We start from the raw sequence: 21,431 nt of genomic DNA on the forward strand, positions 1-21,431 counted from the left end.
CTTTGCTAATGATGCACTCAGTGGTCAGAAGGCGTGAGTACATTTAATATGGTCTCTTCCCCCACATCCTCCGTCTCCTGAGGAACTAGGCTGTGTGACTTACAGTCAAGGCTGTATTAGCATCAAGGAAGTGTGGAGAGACAGCCAAAGGCAGTAGTTAATGATGTTGCTGGAGCAAGCCCCCTTTCTACGGCACTGTGCAGAGTTTGTGCAGGGGAGACTTGAAGAATGTGTAATGCCAGGGGCTTTGGGCTCTGGAGTGCTGTAGCCCAGACCCCATGTCCACCTCCGTGATCTAGGGCATTTGCCGAGCCTCCGCTTTCTCATTTGTAACATGAAAATTAGGTACCATATCTGGCCTCTCAAGTTGTGGCATGTAAATTAGAAAATGTGTGGAACGCCCAGATCAGTTTTTGCTGTCCGTAGGTCATGGTCTGTGAAACAGTTCAGTTGTGAAACAGTTTAGTGAGTCACAACTAGTAAGTATCTCTTAAAAAATGAAATGCCATAGGATAAAATAGAAATTACTAACATTAGGCACCCGTACCCGAGGTTAAGTGTTGTTTTCTGAGACCTTTGTTTCTGTGTTTCAAGATTATTTATTCGAGAAAGAGATTGGGAGGAGCAAGCGGGCTTGCGGGGCAGGGGAGAGGCAGAGGCAAAGGGAGAGAGAGAATCTCAAGCAGACTCCACCCTGCGCAGAGCCCAACGTGGGGCTCGATCTCATGACCCTGAGATCATGACCTGAGCCGAAACCAAGAGTCAGACGCTCAGCCAGGTGCCCCCGTTTCCGTGTTTCAGTATGTTCATGTATCAGTGTGTGTGCGTGTGTGTCCCAGATGGCAGTGTCAAATGGGTGACCTCCTGTGGGTCCCTCTAAATAAGTTTCTGTTACTGACCCAGGTGAGGTAATTCATGACGTCACGAATCCGAGTCACATGGGGGTGAGAGGTTGCTGGGCTCAATGCCTCCACTGTAATTTGAGGGGGACCTGGGAATCTGCCCCGTAAGTCCTTCCTGATAGACACGCTTGAAATGGCAGGAACTGGAGCATGTGGTGGGCGTTCACAACATGTCAGTCTTCTCCCTTTATCTCCAGCTTGTGTTCCTTCTAAGACGAGCTCACGGGTAACCGGCTGGTCTGAGGGTGCTTGTAGCAGTCACAGCCCGCACTGGGGAAAGGGCATCTTTTGGTGTCACCTGCTAACTGGACCCCTCAGAGGGTGTGGCTTCGCCTCCTCGCTTCTCTGGTACCTGGTCTGTGACACGCCTCCCGGGTTGTTGGGGGGATTTAGTGAGATGCTGTTGGTGAGGGACTCAGCGCAGGTCCAGGCCACAGGGGAGCGGCCCGTCTGAGCCAGCTTGTCCTTCTTAGCAGTAGCAGGACGAGGGGGAGTGGTAGGAGCGGGGCGTGCAGGTGGCATCCATCCGTCCAGGGCGGGATGCTCTCTCATCACACGTTTCAGATTAGCTCTTGGTCCCTGTCTTTGAAAAGTGTGTGCTCTGTTTTTGGCTACAAGGGCACATTTAAAACGTCTTACTCCTACTTGCTGGAAGTAAAGCAACATGTTGCCAGCAAAGCACAGAGACATAGAGGGAGCTACTACCTCCAGTATCTTTCTGGAAATCAACGGGTTTGTCTGTTTTTGTTTTTTGTTTTTTAAGTGGAGGAAAATGTTACTGAAAAGTGATTGGATACAAGGTTTTCTTTTCCAGGATCCAGGAGAGGATGGTCTTTTCCTCCGTGGGCACAGACCAGTTTGTTTCTGTGTGGCCCCGTCTGGGCGCTTATCTACAGTGCGGGAGACCTCGGGCCCCCCCAAGCTTCCTGTGTATGAGATGCAGCTTCCTGTGAGCAAGGCGGGGGTCGAGAATTGAAGGGGCTCGCCCGGCAAAACAGAGCTGCTCTCGGTTGACAGCGGGATCCTTGAGTCAAAATCCCAAATGGAACACATTTGGTTTTTCTCCTTTCCTTTCCTCTCCTCTCCTCTCCTCTCCTCTCCTCTCCTCTCCTCTCCTCTCCTCTCCTCTCCTCTCCTCTCCTCTCCTCTCCTCTCCTCTCCTCTCCCCTCCCCTCCCCTCCCCTCCCCTCCCCTCCCCTCCCCTCCCCTCCCCTCCCCTCCCCTCTTTCTTCCTTCCTTCCTTCCTTCCTTCCTTCCTTCCTTCCTTCCTTCCTTCCTTCCTTCCTTCCTTCCTTCCTTCCTTCCTTCCTTCCTCCTTTCCTTTCCTTTCCTTTCCTTTCCTTTCCTTTCCTTTCTTTTCTTTTCTTTTCTTTTTCTTTTTTTTTTGTATGTGTTGGGGCCGTGGTGGGGGGGAGGCTTTTTTCCTAGCTTGTTCAAATCAGTCACAATTTCAGGGTCACCTTTTCTGCCTGTGTGTGGTGGCAGCTCTCACTCGCTCACGGGCCCCAGGAGGGCAGGGCCAGTATCTTATACCTCTGTTCTCAGTGCAATGCCTGGCACATAACAGGGGCCCTTGGAAGGTCTGAGGAATGAATGAGTGAGCCCACGGAGGACAGCGGACACCATCACCGTGCTTTTATTCCTGAGAGATTGTTCAGAGTGGAATCTCCCACCCTATTTTTTAAACTTGACATCACATATTTTACAGGGGTATTACTTATGTGATCGTTAATACACTTGGTGGCCGGGGGCAGGCTTGATACTCTCCACCCACTGCTAGTGTCACACTTAGAACTGCCCAGTTGCTCTGGGGGCCAAGGCACCTGTCCTGGAGCTATAGACCGAGGCGGAGTCCACGGGGCGGGGGGGGGGGGGGCAGTGAGCCTGAGCCCTGGGTCAACGCGCACACCCCACACTGTGGCCACAGACTCCTGCTGATGCCTTTCTTCTTTCAAAGGGTCCTTTGTTGCTTTGAAGGCCATTTCCACGGAGCAAACATACTCCGAGGGCTGGGCTTCTTGACTGTCATTACCGCGCAGGCCTCTTGCTCTCCGCCTCTGCCAGGAACTCTTTTAACAGCCGCTCTTTTTACAGTGGTTGTGTCAGTTTGGGTTTTCATCTCCGGTATGGAACTGAGGCTTTGGGGGAAAAAAATTAAGTGAGTCCTAAGAGTGCCCCCTCCTCCTGCCGCCTGTGTCCTACCGCCTGTGCCCTTCTGACAGTCTTCAAAGGCATCAAGAAATGAGGGGCCCTGATAAGCTCTAAGATAAATTGCTTTCAGACGATCAGAGATTAAAAGAAAAAAAAATCTGATAGCAAGGACTCAGGGGAGATGACAGTAAACTTCTTCAAAGCCCTGCTGAACGCCTCCATCATCTCTGCTGATGAGGGCACTGGGGGCAGGCGGGGGTGGTAACAGGCCTCCTCCAGGATGCCCGCCAGGCCAGGCCATCTTTCAGAAACAGCCTGTGAGCACGAGTTCCTGTGTGCAGACTCAGGGAGTGATGGGGTGACCTTGAAGGGTCAAGGGCACAGGAGGACAGTGATGGGAGCATCTTGAGAAGGCCTGAGCCCACAGCATAGCCTGGGTGGAAGTCTGTGGCATTGGCTGGACACAAAGCTCAGGACAGTGTCATGAGAACTGCCCGGACCGCTTGGACACCTGAGCTTGGCAGGCGTCGCTTGGAACCCAGATGTTTTGTGGGACCTGCAGCCAGACTGTTTGATGGTTCAGAGGGACTTTTGTTTTTATTTTATTTTATTTTATTTTATTTTATTTTATTTTATTTTATTTTATTTCATTTCATTTTATTTCATTTTATTTATTTTTTAAGATTTTATTTATTTGACAGAGAGACAGCCAGCGAGAGAGGGAACACAAGCAGGGGGAGTGGGAGAGGGAGAAGCAGGCTCCCAGCAGAGGAGCCTGATGCGGGGCTCGATCCCAGAACTCCAGGATCACGCCCTGAGCCGAAGGCAGACGCTTAACGACTGCGCCACCCTGGCGCCCCTGTTTTTGTTTTTAAATACCAAGCACCGTTCTCCTAAGTGTGCTCCAGGGAACACCCTCTCTGGAGATGTTCTGCAACGGCGGCATCTAATCCACAAAGGAATTTGGAGGGTGCTCACTCAGACCCCCCTCTTGGAGATTCCCAGGGTGTGTTAGCCCACGAGAAGATCTCTTATCTGAGGCCAAGTTGCGTTAATAACAATGCCACAGCCACATTGAGTGCTCACTATCGAGAGGCCGGGGTCCATTCTGAGCACTCTATGTGTGTTCTCTCTCAATAAACTTTATTTTTTTAGAACAGTTTTAGGTTCACTGCAGATTGACCAGTAAGTACAGAGATTTCGCTGTCCCCAAACAGGCACAAGCGACCCCACTATTGACATCCCACACCACAGTGGTACCGTTGTTACAGTCCATGAACGGACACTGACACACAGGTAACACCCAGAGTCCGGAGTTTACATCTGGGGTCACTCTTGGTGTTGCGCGTTCTGTGGGTGTGGACAGTGGGTAATGACATGTACCCACCATTATCGCCTCATGCAGAAGAGTGTCACTGCCCTCACATCCTCCTCACTCCCCCTGTTCATCCCTCTCTTCCCTCCACATTCTGGCCACTATGCATCCTTTCACTGTCTCCATGGTTCTGCTTTTTTCAGGATGTCATAGAGTTGGAATCGTATAGTTTGAGCCTTTTCACACTGGCTTCTTTCACTTCGTAAGCAGATCCTTGATTCGTTTCTGATTTTAGTGGGAAAACTTCTAGTTTCTCATCATTAAGTATGATGATAACTGGAAGTATTTTATAGATAATCTTTATCAAGTTGAGGAGGTTATCCCCCTTCCTATTTTACTGAGATTGTTTATCGTGAATGGATGTTGGATTTTACCAAATTCTTATGTTTCTGTTGATATGAGCATGTGATTTTTATTTCTTACCCTGCTGGTGTGATAGACTTATTTGATTTACAATGTTGAATCAGCCTTGCCTACTAGGGATAAATCCCATTCGATCGTGGTGTGTCGCTCTTTTCATACGTTGCTGTTTCGATGTGCTAATGTTTTGCTGAGGATTCATCTCTGTTCATGAGTGATATTGGCCTGTGATTTACTTTTCTTGTAATGTTTTTGTCTGTTTTTGATATCGGGGTAATGCTGGCCTTTGTGGAATGAGTTAGGAAGTTCAATTCTTCTGCTTTTGTTTTCTAAAAGAGATTGTAGAGAATTGGTATAATTTCTTCCTTACGTGTTTGGTGGAGTTCACTGGTGAATACATCTGGGATTGGTGCTTTTTGTTTTGGAAGATTATTATTATTTTATTACTATTATTATTTTAAAAGATTTATTTGAGAGAAAGTGCGCATGAGCAAGGGGAGGGGTAGAGGGAGAGGGAGAGAGAATCTCAAGCATACTTCTTGCTGAGTGTGGAGCCTGATGCGGGGCTCAACCCTGAATTCATGACCTGAGCCAAAACCAGGAGTCAACCAACTGAACCACCTGGGCACCCCTTTTTTTGGAACATTATTGATGTCATTTCTTTAATAGAGATAGGACTATTATGATTATTTGTTTCTTTGTGAGTTTTGGCAGGCTGTGTCTTTTAAAGAATTGGTCTGTTTCCTCTAGGTTGTCAAATTTGTGGGCATAGACTTATTCATGGTATTTCTTTACTATCTTTTTAATGTTCAGGGGATCTGTGGTGTGTCCCCTTTTTCAGTAGTCTGTCCCCTTTTTCATTTCTTGTATTAGTAACTTGTGGCCTCTCTTTTGCCTAGTTAGCCTGGTTAGAGGCTTAATGATATTATCGATCTTTTCAAAGAGATAGCTTTTTTTTTCCCTCTGTTGATTTCCTGCATGTATGTATGTATGTATGTATCTTCAAGTTTTTATTTAAATTCTAGTTAACATATACTATAACATTGGTTTCAGGAGTAGAATTTAGTGGTTCATCACTTACATATAATACCCAGTGCTCATCATAAGTGCCCTCCTTAATGCCCATCCCCCATCTAGCTCATCCCCTGCCCACCTTCCTGCAGCAACCCTCAGTTTGTTCTCTGTAGTTTATTGTCTCTCATGGTTTGCCTCCCTCTCTCTTTTTCCCCCCTTCCCCTATGTTCATCTGTTTCTTAAATTTCGCATGAGTGAAATCATGTGGTATTTGTGATTTCCTAATTTTAATTTATTTGGTTTCTGCTCTAATTTTTAATTTTTTTCTTCTGCTTAATCTGAATTTAATTTACTCATCTTTTTCTGCTTTCCTAAGGTGGAAGCTTAGAAGATTGATTTTAGATCTTTCTTCTTTTCTAATATATGTTCAGTGTTATGTAAATTTCCCTCTAAGTACAGCTTTCATTGCTTTTCATAGATTTTGATAACTTGTGTTTTCATTTTTATTTAGTTTAAAATTAAAAAAAATTTTTTCTTGAGATTTCTTCAACTTGTGTTATTAAAAGTATATTGTTTAATTTGTACATATTTAGAGATAGTCCAGCTATCTTTCTGTCATTGATTACTAGTTTAATCCATTGGGGTCTGTGAGCAGACTCTGTGTGATTTCTTTTCTTTTCAGTTTGTTGAGGGCTGTTTCATGGCCCAGAATGTGGTCTGTTTTGGTGAATGTTCTGTGTGACCTTGAGAAGAATGTGTATTCTGTTTTGGAGTCGTCTGTAGATGTCAATTATTCCCAGTTGATTAATGGTGTTGTTGAATTCAGCTGTGTCCTCACTGATTTTCTGCCTGCTGGATCTGTCCATTTCTGATAGAGGGGCGTTGAAGTCTCCAACGAAAGCAGTGGGTTCATCTTTTTCTCCTTGCCATTCTACCAGTTTTCCCCTCAGGCTTTTTGACTGTGTTGTTAGATGCATACATGTTAAGGATTATTATGTCTTGGAGAATTGACCCCTTCAACATTATGTAAGTGCCCCTTTTTATAACTGATAACTATCCTTGAAGTCTGTTCTGTCTGAAATTAATTAAGCTACTTCCCCTTTCTTTTGATTAGTGTTAGCATGGTATAATTTCCTTCTAATGTGCTTGTGTCTTTAAATTTAAAGTGGGTTTCTTACAGCCAACGTATTGTTGAATCTTGTTTCTTGATCCAGTCTGGCAATCTCTGTCTTTTAATTGGTACATTTAAGATCATTTGATAAAGTGATTATTGATATAGTTGAATTAATATTTATCATATTTGTCAGTGTTTTCTATTTGTTGTCCTTGTTCTCTGTTCCTTTGTGTTCCAATATTTTTCTGTTGTTTGTAGTTTTATTTAATTATTTATTTATTTTAAAAAGATTTTATTTTTCTGAGAGAGGGTGAGAGAGCGAGCATGAGCAGGGGGAGGGGCAGAAGGACAAGCCGACTCCTAGCTGAGCAGGGAGCCCAACATGGGGTTTGACCCCAGAACCCTGGGATCATGACCTGAGCCGAAGACAGACACCTAACTGACTGAGCCACCCAGGCGCCCCCTCGTTTGTAGTTTTAATTGAGCCTTTTATATGATTTCATTTTCTCTCCTCACTTAGCATACATTCTCTTTTACTTTTTTTTTTTTTTTACTTTTTCTAGTGGTTACTCTAGAACTTCTATACATTTCTATATAATCCAAGTTGATTTTCATATAGCACTGTTCCACATTATGGATAGTGTGAGTACCTTGTAATTAACAAAATAATCCTAATTCCTTCTTTGTACCCCTTGTATCACTGCTGATATTTATTTTACTTTTATATAAACCTATGTATCTAGAAAGCATATATTATTGAATACATTGTTGCTGTTATTATTTTGAACAAACTCTGTTGGATCAATTAAGCTTAAGATAAATAAAAGTTTTTAGTTTACCTTACTTCTTCCTTCTCCAATGCTCTAACTTTATGCAGGTCAAGATTCTGACTTTATTTTGTTCTAATATTTCTTGTAAGGCAGCGTAAGTGGTAACAAATTCCTTCAATTTTTGTTTGTCTGAGAAAGTCTTTATTTCTCCTTCATTTTTGAAGGATACTTTTGCAGGGCACAGAATTCTAGGTTGGTGTTTTTTTTTCCCTTTCAGCTTTGTAAGTATTTCACTCTCTTCTCTTCTTGCTTGTGTGGTTTCTCAGAAGTTGGGTATAATTCTTATCTTTGTTCCTCTAGGGGTAAGGTGTCCTCCCCGCCTACCCTGGCTTCATTCAGTATTTTTTCTTTAACTTTGGTTTACTGTAGTTCAAACATGATAGGTGTAGTTTATTTGGTATTATTCCTATTTGGTGTTTTCTGAGATTTTTGGATCTGTTTTGGCATTTGACATCCTGTTAGGGAAATTGTCAGTCATTATTGTTTCAAATATTTCTTCAGTTCCTTCATCTCTTTCTTCTTCTTCTTCTTCTTCTTCTTCTTCTCGTATTCCCAGTGCATGCATATTACACCTTCTGTCGTCCCACGGTCCTTGGACGTTCTGTTCTGTTTCCATCAGTCTTCTTTCCTGCCTGCTTTTCAGTTTTAGAGGTTTCTTTAGAGATATCCCTAAGCTCAGAAATTCTTTCCTCAGCTCTGTCCATTCTCTTCCTACTCCCATCAGAGGCATTCTTCACTTCTGTTGAAGCGGTTTTGATCTCTGGCATTTCTTTGTTGTTTTTTTCTGAGAATGTTCATCTTTCTGCTTACATTGTGGGCAGCGTCTCTTGCCTGCTCTCTGCGTCCTCCAGTAGAGCCCTGAGCATGCGCATCAGAGCTGTTTTAAATAGTCTGATAATCCCAGCCTCCTTGCTGTATCTGAGTCTGGTTCTGATGCCTGCTCTGCCTCTTCAGACTGTGTTTTTTGCCTTTTAGTGTGTCTTACAATTTTTTTCTTCCTTCAGGACAGGATGTACTGGGTAGAAGGAACTGCAATAGGCCTTTATTAATGTATTGATAAGATGTGGGGGAGGGGTATCCTTCTGTAATCCTGTGATAAGGTCTCAGTCTCTCCGTTAGCCTCTGCTGTTGGACATGAACTTCACCAGTGTTCCTCGGTTTTTTCCCAACTCCCTTGGGTGGGAAAGGATGGCTAAAGTGGTCTGAGTTTGGGTATATCCTTTTTCACACGTGGAAGGATGTAGGAGGAGGTTGAAGGTGAGTATTTCCTTTCCCCCAGGTAGCTATTCTTTGGTATTACCCCCCAGGTTAGGCTCTGGTTAATTGGTTTCCCCTGGGGGCAGGCCTTGTTGAGAGCAAGAGAATGCTGTGGTGTATTTCAAAATGGTTCCTTTTCCCCTCTCCTTGCCGGAAGCGGAAGCATGGGTTCACCCAGAGTACAAGGTGGAGCTCCTGGAGGCAAAACGTACAAAGGTGGGTGGCCCTGGAACTTTTAACTCTCTTAGTTGTCCCCAGCGAGCTTCCGGCATCTCGTCAGTTCCAGTCCGAGTTTCCCTGCTCTGGTCTTGGTTCGTAGGGAGTTTTCTGCCTGTGGGTTTTTGCTCCAAGAAGTCATGATTCTCTGCATTGTCTCCAGCTTGGGGGGCAGTGGTTTGCCCTATGACCTCATGTCTCTTACAGATTAAGAAGAGTTGTTGTTTTTTTCAGTTTGTCCAACATTTCATGTGTTGTTAGGATGGAGTGGAGACTTCCGAGCTTCTTACGTGCTGGACTGGCAAATGGAAGTCCACTTTATGTGTTTTTAATGTCCTTTTTCCTCCTAGCAAGGAGGCTGTTTTTATTGCCATTTTACAAATGAAGAAACCAGGGCATTGACAGGTGAAGTCACTTGCCCAAAGTTCCCCACCGAGTAAGTAGTGAAACCAGGATTTGAACCTAGGGATCTGGAGCCCTCAGTCTGTACTCCTGGTCACTGTCTTATAGGAGCAGGAACTTTGGAGTACAGAGGTCTGGTTTGGACACCGTCCTCTGCTCTTGGCGGTGGGGGGTGGTGTGTGACCTTGGGCAGCTTCTCAGATGCCTCATAGCGTGTGTGGTACGTAGAGCTCAGCACTCTGCATGAGTAAGTTCTTAAGAAATGGTTGCTATTGTTGCTATTATTATTTATTGGTGTGAGGATGTGAGTAGACTGCATTTTGGGGTGACTTACTCATTTATCGTGACATGGGGAGCACTTGGTGCAATGCTGAGCTCCTCATAGGTGCCCAGGAAATGGTGGGAATTCGTTCTCCTGTAAATCCAAGTGAACATGGGCTGTGAACATCCTCCGGAACACACATGGCTCGAAACCCTTCCTTGCAGCCTCGGCTCCTGCATTTCTTGTGGGCTCGTGCAGTTTGTTCACACAGGTCACAGTTCGTAGCTCGTTGTGGGTTTGCAGGTATTTCTGTGCCTGGTGAGCTTGCATTGATGCTGCCGCACTTGGCTGTCTTCCCTGTCGGGGATGCTGGGGGGGGGGGCAGGAGCAAACTCCCACGCAGAGCACTGCTCTGTCTGCCTGCCCCTCCCACCTGTCTGATGTACCTGTACACAGGTGGAGTCCGGCTGTGTCCCTTTCCCTACGTCTGCTCACCCCCTGTATTAGCCCCTAGGGCCCCCGACCCACTGAGTGGCGTAAACAATGATGTTTATTGTCTCCCAGTTCTAGAGGCCAGGATCCCACGATCAAGGTGTTTGCATGGTTTTGGCTGTGAGGGAGAGGCTGTTCTTCGCCTCTCTCCTAGCTTTTGGTGTTTTGCCAGCAATCTCTGTTGTTCCTTGGCTTGCAGACTCGTCACCTGGATTTCCGCCTCCTTCTCCGCATGGCATCCCCCTTTGTGCATGTCTGTGTCCAAATTTCCTTTTTTATCAGGACGCCAGTCATGTAGGAATTGCCCCCCCCCCCCACAATGACTTCAGCTGAACTATTGCATCTGCAATGACCTTGTTTCCAAATAAGGTCTCATTCCAAAGTACTCTGGGTTAGGACTTCAATTTGAATTTTGCGGGGGACATTGGTTAACCCGTAACACCTGGGGGGAATTAGCAGGTGCAGTAGACTTACAGTGAGCTGAAGGAAAAGATGAGCAAAAGCTGTAGCTGGATCATTGACAAAAGCCTCTCCCGTAGTGAGAATGTAGCTGGCGGTTAGCTGGGTCAAGGAAGCGAGGAGCAGTGTGGGAGGACCCCTTACCTGCGGCCTCAGTGGCACGCGGGTCTTGGGAGTCGTAGGAGCAGCCTGGGGTGGGCATTTCGGGTTCAGATGCCGGCTCTTCCCCTCAGACTTGGGGCTCATCACCCTTGGCCTCGTGTCTTAATCTGTAACACGAGCATCATAATGCCTATCAATTAAAAGTGGTTGTGAGTCTCAGTAAAATAACTTCTATGAACCCCCCTCCCCCCCACCACGCAGAGAGCACTGGAGGACATAATACGTGTTGGGTCGTGGAGCAGCGCTGGTCCGCGCAGTAGACCTCGAGGCCGAGCCCTGCCCTCTGCTGGCCTGGCCACCTCCAGCAGACCGTCATCTGTAAGCCCCGTCCCCCCCTTCTGAAATGGAGCTGGGACCATTCCCTGGCGCTCCTGAGCTCCCCGCTGTGGGGGGCCAGGTGCAGGCGGCATGTCACGTGTTTGCAGAGGTGCACTGTGGTCTAGCGGTGGTGGCGGCAGCCGTGGCGGTGGCGGCAGTGGTGGTGGCGGTGGTGGTTTTTCCATGGAGCCCAGGTTTGAATGAGACACCCCACTGATTATGCTCTCTTTCTGTTAAGGACAAAAGGAGTTACTCTTGTCCAGTGTGTGAAAAGTCTTTTTCGGAAGACCGATTGATAAAGTCGCATATCAAGACCAACCATCCTGGTAAGGTTATGCATCTTGGAGAGGAGATTAATTTTCAAGTGCTTATGTTTAAAACACAGCATTATATATCAATTACACGAAATGGGAATAAAGGGGGGTGAAAGTATGAATGGATTCGAGGGAAACGATTACCTTTATTTAACGTGGGAGTTGTTTTGATTCCTTCATGTTATCCTTTTATCTGGTCTGATACGTCTCCCCACACTCCCATCCCCTCCGTTTTAATGTTCACTTGGAATGCCTTTGGGTGGGTCACCTACAAACAGGTCTGACCTAGACGCCACTCCCCGGGGGCCCGTGAAAAGTTTGTTGCCCACAAACTATGGTGGTCTATGAGGGGTGCGCGCTCCCAGGCTGAGGAGCCTTGCTGAGTTGGAGTGACCGTCACCTCGGTCTCCCCACACTGGTCTCTGGCCACTGACAGGTGTGAAGCACGAGCCACCTGGGCATTCATGCCTGTCACACCTCCGTTTTCACCACCTGGGACACATTTCCCCCACTCTGCTAATTCCTGTTTATTCTCTACGTTCTTCCTTGGAGTCCCATCCTTGGGGTGGATTTGGGGGCTCCCCGCCTGGGGGAGGGCCCCGCCCCGTCCATACCCCGTTCTCGGTGCACTGACTCCTTGTGTTCAGGTCATTGGCAATTTTCTGCCCTTCCCCCCACCCTATTAGAGCCTTGGGGAAGGGCTACCACTGTTAAGGCTGATCCCAGATCCCCGGTGTCACATTGGGCAGGCCCGAGAGCACAGACGTGGGAGCTGTGTGTGGCATAAATGAGGAACAGGTAAGCCGGGTGTGCTTTTCCCTGCGTCCACGTCCCCTTTGTATCTGCTTTATTTTGTATCTGCTCCTGTGCTAGGGGACTGACTCGCTGATTATAAATGATACTGGAGGAAAGTAAAGAAATGACGGAGTTCACCGACATTCATGTTATATGTGGGAACAGATGGAGCTTTAAGACCTTTGTGTGGGAACACGTGGGTTATGGGATTCTCTGATGGCCTCGTTCTCTTGTCAGCCTGTGTCCGGTGTGAGCCGAGGGTGCTCATTTAAACTGGCCAGCCTTTCTCGTGAACATAGGTGAGGTGTTCTTTGTCTTTGGTCTAAACTTCAAATACATACAAAACACGGGGTAGTATGAGGCACCCCCACGGATAGGCAACAGCTCACCTGCCACACTCGAGTGCATTTCGTCAGACTGGTTTCATGGATCGAACTCCAGACTTTCGTTCTAGAATATCTTAAAGTAGGTCCCGCGCATACGTAATTTCCCTGTAAAAGTAGTTCGGGATGCTAATCAGGGTGTTTTTGGAACATAACACTAGGTCACCATTAAAACAGAATTAATGGTGACTCTTTATTACCGCCTGGTGTTAGTTCATTTAAAATTTCCTCAGTTGGCGTAAGATTATTTGAATCAAGACCCAGGTATTTTGCTTTTAGTCGTTATGTCACTTGAGTTTCTTATATTCTGTGGTTCACCGCACCCTACTTTTGTTCCCTTGACGTCAGTTTGTTGGAGGGACCGGGTCGTTTTTCCTGTAGATGATTTCATGTCCTGCGTTTGTCTGATGCTGCTAATGGTCTTGTTTCTCCATCCTTTGGATTTTATGCTCACGGATATTTAGATCTGAGACTTGATTAGATTCTGGTTCAATTTTTAGGCAACAATCCTGTGTGACTCGGGGGGCACGTCTCGATTGGCCAGCTGAGCGCTGCTGGAACCGGCCAAGGCACTGGGGCGCGGTCACGAGGCTCACGTACGTCTCGCGGGGCCGCTCCTCTTTGGCTGCTGCTGATCCCCCTGCTTTTCTCCTAGAGGTGTCCATGAGCACGATTTCTGAGGTTCTCGGGAGGAGGGTTCAGCTGAAAGGTCTGATTGGGAAGCGAGCCATGAAGTGCCCGTACTGCGATTTCTACTTCATGAAGAACGGCTCGGACCTTCAGCGGCATATCTGGGCCCACGAAGGTGAGTACTCCTCTTTCGGGGTGGAGCCCCCTTTTGGTCTCCATGCTTCCTGTGGGCGTACTTTAGGGGGCAGCCGTCTCGTCACGTGCCCGGCGGTTAGACGTCCTTCAGCCAGCTGGGCTCAGCGATTTCTGTTGCTGCCCGTCGGTTGCAGTCACGGTGAGCAGAGGTGTGCGGTTCTTCCGCACTTCCGTGGGAACTGTAGTGAAAAAGATCTCCATGACGTCTGCGCTAGGCAGCGAGCTTCAGGACAGTGCCATCTCCGTCGCGGCCGTCACTGGCGCCTGCCGCGGGGCGCTGGTGTGGTAGGTGTGAGCAGGTGTTGGGTTACAAATGAATGATGGCGAAGAGGACAGCAGAGAGGCCTCTGGTCCGGCATTGTGGAGGAAGAATCCAGAAGGCAGGAGAGTTGCTTGGAGATGAGGGAGCGGAAGGAGGAAGATAGGCTGTGCTTTAGGGGTGCTTGCCTGTGAAGGGAGGTGCGGGGAACAGGCTCTGGGACTTTGGACAGTTGGCGGTCAGGAGGTCATTGGAGACAGCGGGCCACCAACTTGGCTTTCCGCTGTAAGGACGTGGTGCTCCTGGGGATGAGGCTCAGAGCCAGGGCCTGGGGTGAGGCGGGGGGACCCTTCCGGACATTTGCAGAGGAGCTGGAGTGCCACAGACAGAGGGCTCGTGGAGAGGACGAAGGACAAAGTGTTTTCTACGGGGAGGATAGAGACATCTGTCCTCAGGCCTTGGGGGAAGCACTGTCAGGATGGGAGAGGCGAACAGTTCAGTGAACGGTGGAGTAGGGACCCAGACAAAGCAGAAGGAGCAGAGCTCAGAGCTAAGGTTGGGAGGCTCTGTTTGTTTACCAGGATGCAAGCACCTGCCCTCTGTGCCCCGGGCACATCCCGCAGCCCCGGTGAAGCCTCGATTTCCTTAACTGCAGAGTCTTTGGTCTTGTAGACAAGGGCTGAAATTGCTGGGCACACAGGGTGTCAGGTCCTCCCTGCGCTCAGTGTTGGGCACAACGTCCTTCTCCCCATGCACGTTGCACCGGGTGTCATGGCCTTTTTCTTTACATCTCCCTCTGGACAGTGGCTACAGGAGCCGTGCCTTCTCAGCTTCAGAGCCCCCTCAGTGTGTTCTCCAGAGTAGGTCCTCCGTAGGTGTTTGTCGAGTGGAGGGGGAGTAGCCAGGATGCCCCACAGTCCAAGCCTTTAGCCCAACAACAGCTCACGTCCTAAGGCTCTGCTCAGTTTATGAAAATGTGCTTACCCTTCTGATCCTGGGGACCCGATCCCATTGATTTCTACACATGTCCTTGTTTAATTTCGGCCAGCTTATCTCAGTTCAGTTGCATGTAATGAATGTGTGCTGCAGAAACTGCTCGAGGGTCTGTGCCCTCGAGTTCCTGGACTGTGAGGAGAGGCAGGTGCGGACGACTCGCAATGCGCTGTAGCAGTATGGCTAGCCGGGAGTTGCAGGACGCGGGGACACTGAGAGGGCAGCAAGGGCTTGGCTTGGGCAAACCAGACAAAGTGGCATGGGGGAGGCCCTGGCAGATCCAGGAGGCTAGGGCATGGCCATCGGGAGGAACAGCACGGATGAGAGCTTGGCAAGGCCCCTGTGGGGCGAGTCTGGGGACAGGCAGGTGCACTGCTTTGTTCGACATGGATATGCACATCTATCCTTCGGATGCACGCACGTGTGCACACGCATATAAGTAGATGTGTGTCTGTGTGATTTTATTTATATATGTATATTCCCCCCCCGCTCCTCTGGTAGGTGTGAAACCCTTCAAATGTTCTTTGTGTGAATATGCAACTCGTAGCAAGAGTAACCTCAAGGCTCACATGAATCGTCATAGCACTGAGAAAACCCACCTATGTGACATGTGTGGCAAGAAATTCAAATCAAAAGGGACGTTGAAAAGTCACAAGCTCCTTCACACTGCTGACGGTAAGTAAAGACTCCATAGCATAGTGAGTTTTTTCCCCCAGGGAGGTTTGAAGCTGACGTTCCAAGTCCGGCAGAAACCGTGGATGTGTCTGCAGGCAAGAAAGAGCTGGGTCTTTTAGAATTTTGATTCTGAAAGAGAGCAGAAAGAACTCCCCTGCTTCCTCATTTGCCCTGTGCTCAGGACTGGAGCCCTGCCTGACCTCCCCCAGTGCTGGGCGTGTGTGCATGGGTGGGTGGGTGTGGAGGGGACACTGCTTCAGGGAATAAGGCACCCTCAGGAGGCCTTGATCTGAAAGTTCAATCATCCTCAGCCCTCCATCCCCACCTAAACCTGAAGACCTTGAGGGGCAGCCATGATCACACCTGACCTGATGTTTCCAAGTGGATGCGTATCATCGAAACTACCTCAGGGTTTTACATTCAGTCCAGAACGGGGCTCAGTTTAAAATACAAACAGTCTTGGGCAAATTTGACCTTGATGAAGTACATTTAAGTGGATATCTAATTTCATTCATTCTTAAGAACCATTGATTGAGTTCATACTATGTCCCACCCGTGCCTGGGGAATAGGGTCAATAAGGAACAGTTTCTGCCACCAAGGAGTTTATAGCCCAGTGGGGAGGAAGGGAAGCATGCAGGCTGTGCTAAAGGTGAGTGCTGTGATGGAAGGGGGCTCAGCAGCCCTGGGGAGAAGGGTGCGAGTTGCTGTGGGCAGGAGAGGTGGCGGGCAGTAGTCACAGTGGCCAAGAAAGTCTCCCTGAGAGGGGCAGGATGGAGGGAAGGAAAGCAGAATTGTTTTAGGAAGACGGGCAGCTGGGTATCCAAGATCTATAAAGAACTTATCAAACTCAACACCCAAAAAACAAATAATCCAGTCAAGAAATGGTGAGCAGAAGACATGAACAGACACTTCTCCAAAGAAGACCTACAAATGGCCAACAGACACATGAAAAAAGGCTCCACATCATTAGTCATCAGGGAAATACAAATCAAAGCCACAGTGAGATTCCACCTTACACCAGTTAGAATGGCTAAAATTAATAAGACAGGAAACAACAGATGTTGGTGAGGATGTGGAGAAGGGGGAACTCTCTTACACTGTTGGTGGGAATGCAAGCTGGTACAGCCACTCTGGAAAACAGTATGGAGGTTCCTCAAAAAGTTAAAAATAGAACTACCCTATGACCCAGCAATTGCACCACTAGGTATTTACCCCAAAGATACAGACGTAGTGAAAAGAAGGGGCACCTGCATCCCAATGTTCATAGCAACAATGTCCACAATAGCCAAGCTGTGGAAGGAGCTGAGATGTCCTTCAGCAGATGAATGGCTAGAGAAGATATGGTCCATATATACAATGGAATATTATTCAGCCATCAGAAGGGATGAATACCTATCATTTACATTGACATGGATGGAACTGGATGGTATTATGCTAAGTGAAATAAGTCAGCCAGAGAAAGACAGTTATCATATGGTTTCTCTCATATGTGGAATATAAGAAATAGCGCAGAGGATCATAGGGGAAGGGAGGAAAAACTGAATGGGAAGAAATCAGAGAGGGAGCCAAACTCTGAGAGACTCTTGACTACGGAAACAAACTGAGGTTGTGGAAAGGGAGGCGGGTGGGAGGATGGGGTAACTGGGTGATGGGCATTAAGGAGGGCATGTGATGTCATGAGCACTGGGTACTATATGCAAGTAGGGAATCATTGAACACTATACCAAAAACTAATGATGTGTACTATATGTTGGCTAATTGAATTTAAGTTAAAAAAAAATGACAGGCAGCTAAACCATAAAAGACTTTTAGCATTTTTAATTTTCCTTTAAAAACCCCAGCTGTGGGAAGTTCTTGTCAGTATTCTATGTAATGAGATTAATAAACCATATTTATAAATATATTGCTATTTTAGCACAATTATATATGAAAATTGGAGTTCACTGTAAAAATCAGCATGATTTCAACAATTATTTTTAATTTTAGAACTTAGAGGATGATACAGCCGTTAGATCATACCTTTATCTGAAGACCGTTCTAGGGAATTCATCCTGTTGTGCGTGTACCTGGGTGAGCTTGCGGGACTTACGGAGAGGCCGCATGCTTATTAGCTGGGTTTCGCTAGAACTAAAGATCCAGGGCTTGCCTAAGGCCGAACCAAGGCCAGAGCCATAATTATTCAGACCGAAGCAGTGTGCTGTAAATAAGAAAATCCATAAGCGAAATAATTAAAAATGCAGTGACAGTAAAGCAGTCTTACCCTGAGTAATGAAAGCATTAAATCATGTAATTATTCATGAATTCTATACCTCCACAAATAGTAAGCCTTACTGATATTTCTTGACTTAGAAGCACGTGATACACTGATATCCTGAATAATACAGTGCCACGAATGACAAGCAGCTGTCATTGGCACCGGGCGGTCTGGGATGTCTGCTGGGCTATGGTGGCAGGGTCTCAGGGGCACTCTCGGGGCCAGCAGGGGCGCTGTGGCCTCATGGCTGGCCCAGAGGTCTGGGTCCTGGCCTGAAACGATTCGAGGAGATGGGGTGTGTGTCTAATCAGGGGCCCTGGACCGACTGCTGTCGGATGTGGAGAGGAGGGCCGGGGCGGGCAGCAGTGTTGGGACAGGCACCGCGGTGGGCAGTGACACCCACAGCCCGTCTCACCTGTCACTTCCCTGAGCCCTTCAGCGGGGAAGGGAATTCGGATGTGCAACGATGGTGTGTCCTCAAGCGTAAGGTAAGACAACCTTCCCGAAGAGGATAGGCCTTGCAGGCATTATGAAATATTTTGTAACAAAACAGGAAATTTGGATTGTTTCTCTTCATTTTTTTTTTTCCTGACATTTTTGGGAGTTTGAGGTATTTGTCAAGTCATGTCTTGTTTTCAGACGCTCACCAGCCTAGGAAGAAAGGCATCATGTGTTAGGTGCGGTGAGAACAGCACCAGAATAGGGGGGCGGGGCTGCTGCCTCGGTGCTCCCACTCTCTGTCCCACGTGGGGCGGGATAAGGACATAGACCTTGACACCTCCTGGGTCTCTGTCAGCCCCATGCTCTGTGATGAGGGGCAGTGTAGCTTCACCCGGTGGTCCCTTCTTCCCCAGGACTTCCTGTGGTCTCATGTTTTCTTGAACACCAGCTAGATTCGTGGCGTGCCCGATGGCAGGCCAGGTGTCCAGCTCCAGGGATGGTCTGCTCTGCAGCTGTAATCAAGCTATCCCTCCTTTTTCTTTTCAGTTTTGAAAAAGCTTAAAAGAAAAGCTTAGTTCCATCTCCTACCCACTTTTTGGTAGCACTCACATTGTATTTTGATGATTCCAAAGCCTTTTTTATCTCAGTGGTTTGTCATATTGTGCAGATATTTCGCTCTAACTTAACATTTGCCTTTACATTTTACTTACCACCTCGTTTTATATACAGAAGTTAAATAACCTTGTCTATGTAAACTTACCGGTCTTATCCTTTATTATTACTTTTTTTTCTTCATGATTTCTCTGTTTTGAAAGAAACCTCCCTCGTCTTAGGGGAAACTTTTTTTTTTTTTAGAGATTTTATTTATTTATTTGACAGAGATAGAGACAGCCAGCGAGAGAGAGAACACAAGCAGGGGGAGTGGGAGAGGAAGAAGCAGGCTCATAGCGGAGGAGCCTGATGTGGGGCTCGATCCCATAACGCTGGGATCACGCCCTGAGCCGAAGGCAGATGCTTAACCGCTGTGCCACCCAGGCGCCCCCTAGGGGAAACTTCTTTTGTATTTTTTTCAAGTTTTACTTTTGTGGTTTATAACATTTATTAAAATTAATATTCTTGAAATTTATTTTGGTATGTGGTGTGTGGTAGGGATCTTTTAATTTTTTTTAAAACAATGTTCAGTTGACTCAACATATTTATAGAGAAATCAGTCCTTTTCATTTTATTTTGGAATGCCAGTCTCTCAAGATGCTGGACGTGTTCTGAGATTTTGGTCTGTTCAGCAGTATCTGTTCTTGTACATTGTTTTATTAGGTGCTGTTTTTGTAAGTAATTTGTTGATGCACACATGTTATTCCTTTTTATTTTTATTTTTTAGGGACATCTTTTAGTTTTTCTCATTTAGTTATTATTCCTTTGGATAAACTTTGAAACTGTTTGGTCAAGTCAAGGAAAGTATCTCTCTGTCCACCAAAGGAGGACACCATCTCCCACCCTAGGGGTGCCCTTGTGAGCTGTACGACATCACACGTGCCTTGCGTTCCTCAGGGAAGAGTGCTGGTACGAGGGGCTTGGTTGCCTTGATGAGACCGTCAGCCTGTAGCCATAGAATTAGCCCTATTTGGAAGCAAACATTGCTTTACCACCTGCCTGGAATGGCTTGGTTTTTAGTGGCTCTGTTGTATCGGTAATGATTCTACAGCTTGTCCCACAGAGAAGCTGTGTGGGGTAGGCAGCTACGGAGGCCTGATAATGAGTCTTGCTTGCCGCTGCCTCGTAGGGTGGCCTTGGTCAGGTCACTTTTCTGAACCTCAGTTTCCTTATCAATAGAATGGGGATCAGTATGGCCCTGTGTCTGATGGGCTTGAGGAGCAAATGATAGAAGGTGCCCCTTGCCCACCTGGGATCCACCTGCCCTTCTGGCTGCTGCTTCTTGGTCTCCTTTTCTGGGGCCGTCTTAGCTGTGACCTTCCGCTCTCGGAAGTCCGCACACTTCTGCGCTTGCTCCCTGGGGCATCTCCCCGGTCTCCCCGTGCTTCCACACGAGTTACGTGGAAGTTCTGTCACCAGCCCCAGGCTCCACCAGCCCCGCTCAGTGTCTGCACCTGCGTGTCAGCACCTCAGACTTAGCCTGGGCAGCCCTTGGCTCCTCCTCTGTCCAAGGCCTGCGTCTCCTGTGGGCCAGGGGTCACCAGACTTGGGGAAAATGTAGTAAATATTTGAGATTTTGAGTGCCACGTAGGGTTCTTGCTGTATCTTCTTCTTTTTGATTTGTTTTGTTTTCTTCCCATAAACCTTGAAAAATGTAAAAGCTATTCTGAACTCCCAGCTGTAGAGAAACAGGCTGGATTTGGCCCTGGGGGGGCCACAGTTGGCTGACCTGTCCCGTCCCTGTGTCTCCTTGGCGGTCGCTTGGGTCAGAAACCTCAGGTCATTCTTGACTGTCTCGTTCACACCCTTCCCATGGCCCGTTAGCACCTTCTGTGTGTTCTCCCTTAGTTTTCCCTTCCCAGCACCCTTGTAGGGTGTCATTTGGCCATGTCGCTGTCACCTCGTGCCTCCTTTCTTGCTGTAGCCACCTGATGCGCTCCCTGCTTCTGGCCTCACCCCCACAGTCAGCTCCCAGACAGCGGCTGAGTGAGAGCCTCTCTTTCACCTCTCTGTCTTCACCCTCCTCAGCTCTGCTCTCCCTCGACTGTCTCCTTTCTGGACGCATCCATCTCCTTCCTGTTCTCATGCGTGCCGGGTCCATGCCCTTCTCTGTTTCTCCTTAGACTTCTCTGTCCCTGATGTGCATTATAATTTCCTTGTTCATGACTTTCCGAGTCTTGCACTCGACTGTAAGCTCCTCAAGCAGGGACCTTTGACCTGCTACATTTGCTTTGTTTTGTATCCCTGGCACCTAAAACAATGCCTGGATTATAGTAGGTGCTCAATAAATGTTCGTTGGTTGAATGAGTGAAAAAAATGTGAAGTGCTTTGCAGACAGTGGTTGGGATGTAGAAGCACTTGAAAAGTGCCAATTATTTCCCCATCTCGTCTCTTAGTTGTATTACATCAAGTGCTTGTGAATTGGATGTTTTAAAATATGGTAGAGGAACTTACTATTAAATGAATCTTCTTGCTCTCAAGTAAAAAGGAACTGAGTAATTACCCTCTCCTTTTACCTGCTTTCAA

The 21,431-nt window shown here is 47.4% G+C and overlaps 1 protein-coding gene across 5 annotated transcripts in view; it reads left to right on the forward strand.

The window, feature by feature from the left end:
* The window catches only part of ZFAT (zinc finger and AT-hook domain containing), a 277,561-nt gene that overhangs the window by 171,062 nt on the left and 85,068 nt on the right, over nucleotides 1–21,431 (forward strand). For 4 of the 5 annotated variants that reach the window (XM_045812193.2, XM_045812190.2, XM_087864596.1 and 1 more), the window contains 4 exons: nucleotides 11,198–11,314; nucleotides 11,553–11,640; nucleotides 13,462–13,611; nucleotides 15,385–15,558. In XM_045812193.2, the coding sequence (XP_045668149.2) occupies nucleotides 11,198–11,314; nucleotides 11,553–11,640; nucleotides 13,462–13,611; nucleotides 15,385–15,558 (529 nt within the window). The remainder of the gene's footprint in view (nucleotides 1–11,197; nucleotides 11,315–11,552; nucleotides 11,641–13,461; nucleotides 13,612–15,384; nucleotides 15,559–21,431) is intronic. The other variant, XM_087864595.1, reaches the window with a different exon arrangement.

The sequence above is a fragment of the Ursus americanus genome, chromosome 9, assembly GCF_024610735.1.
Source record: "Ursus americanus isolate L20-20 chromosome 9, mUrsAme1.1.p, whole genome shotgun sequence".
NCBI classification, from domain to species: domain Eukaryota; kingdom Metazoa; phylum Chordata; class Mammalia; order Carnivora; family Ursidae; genus Ursus; species Ursus americanus.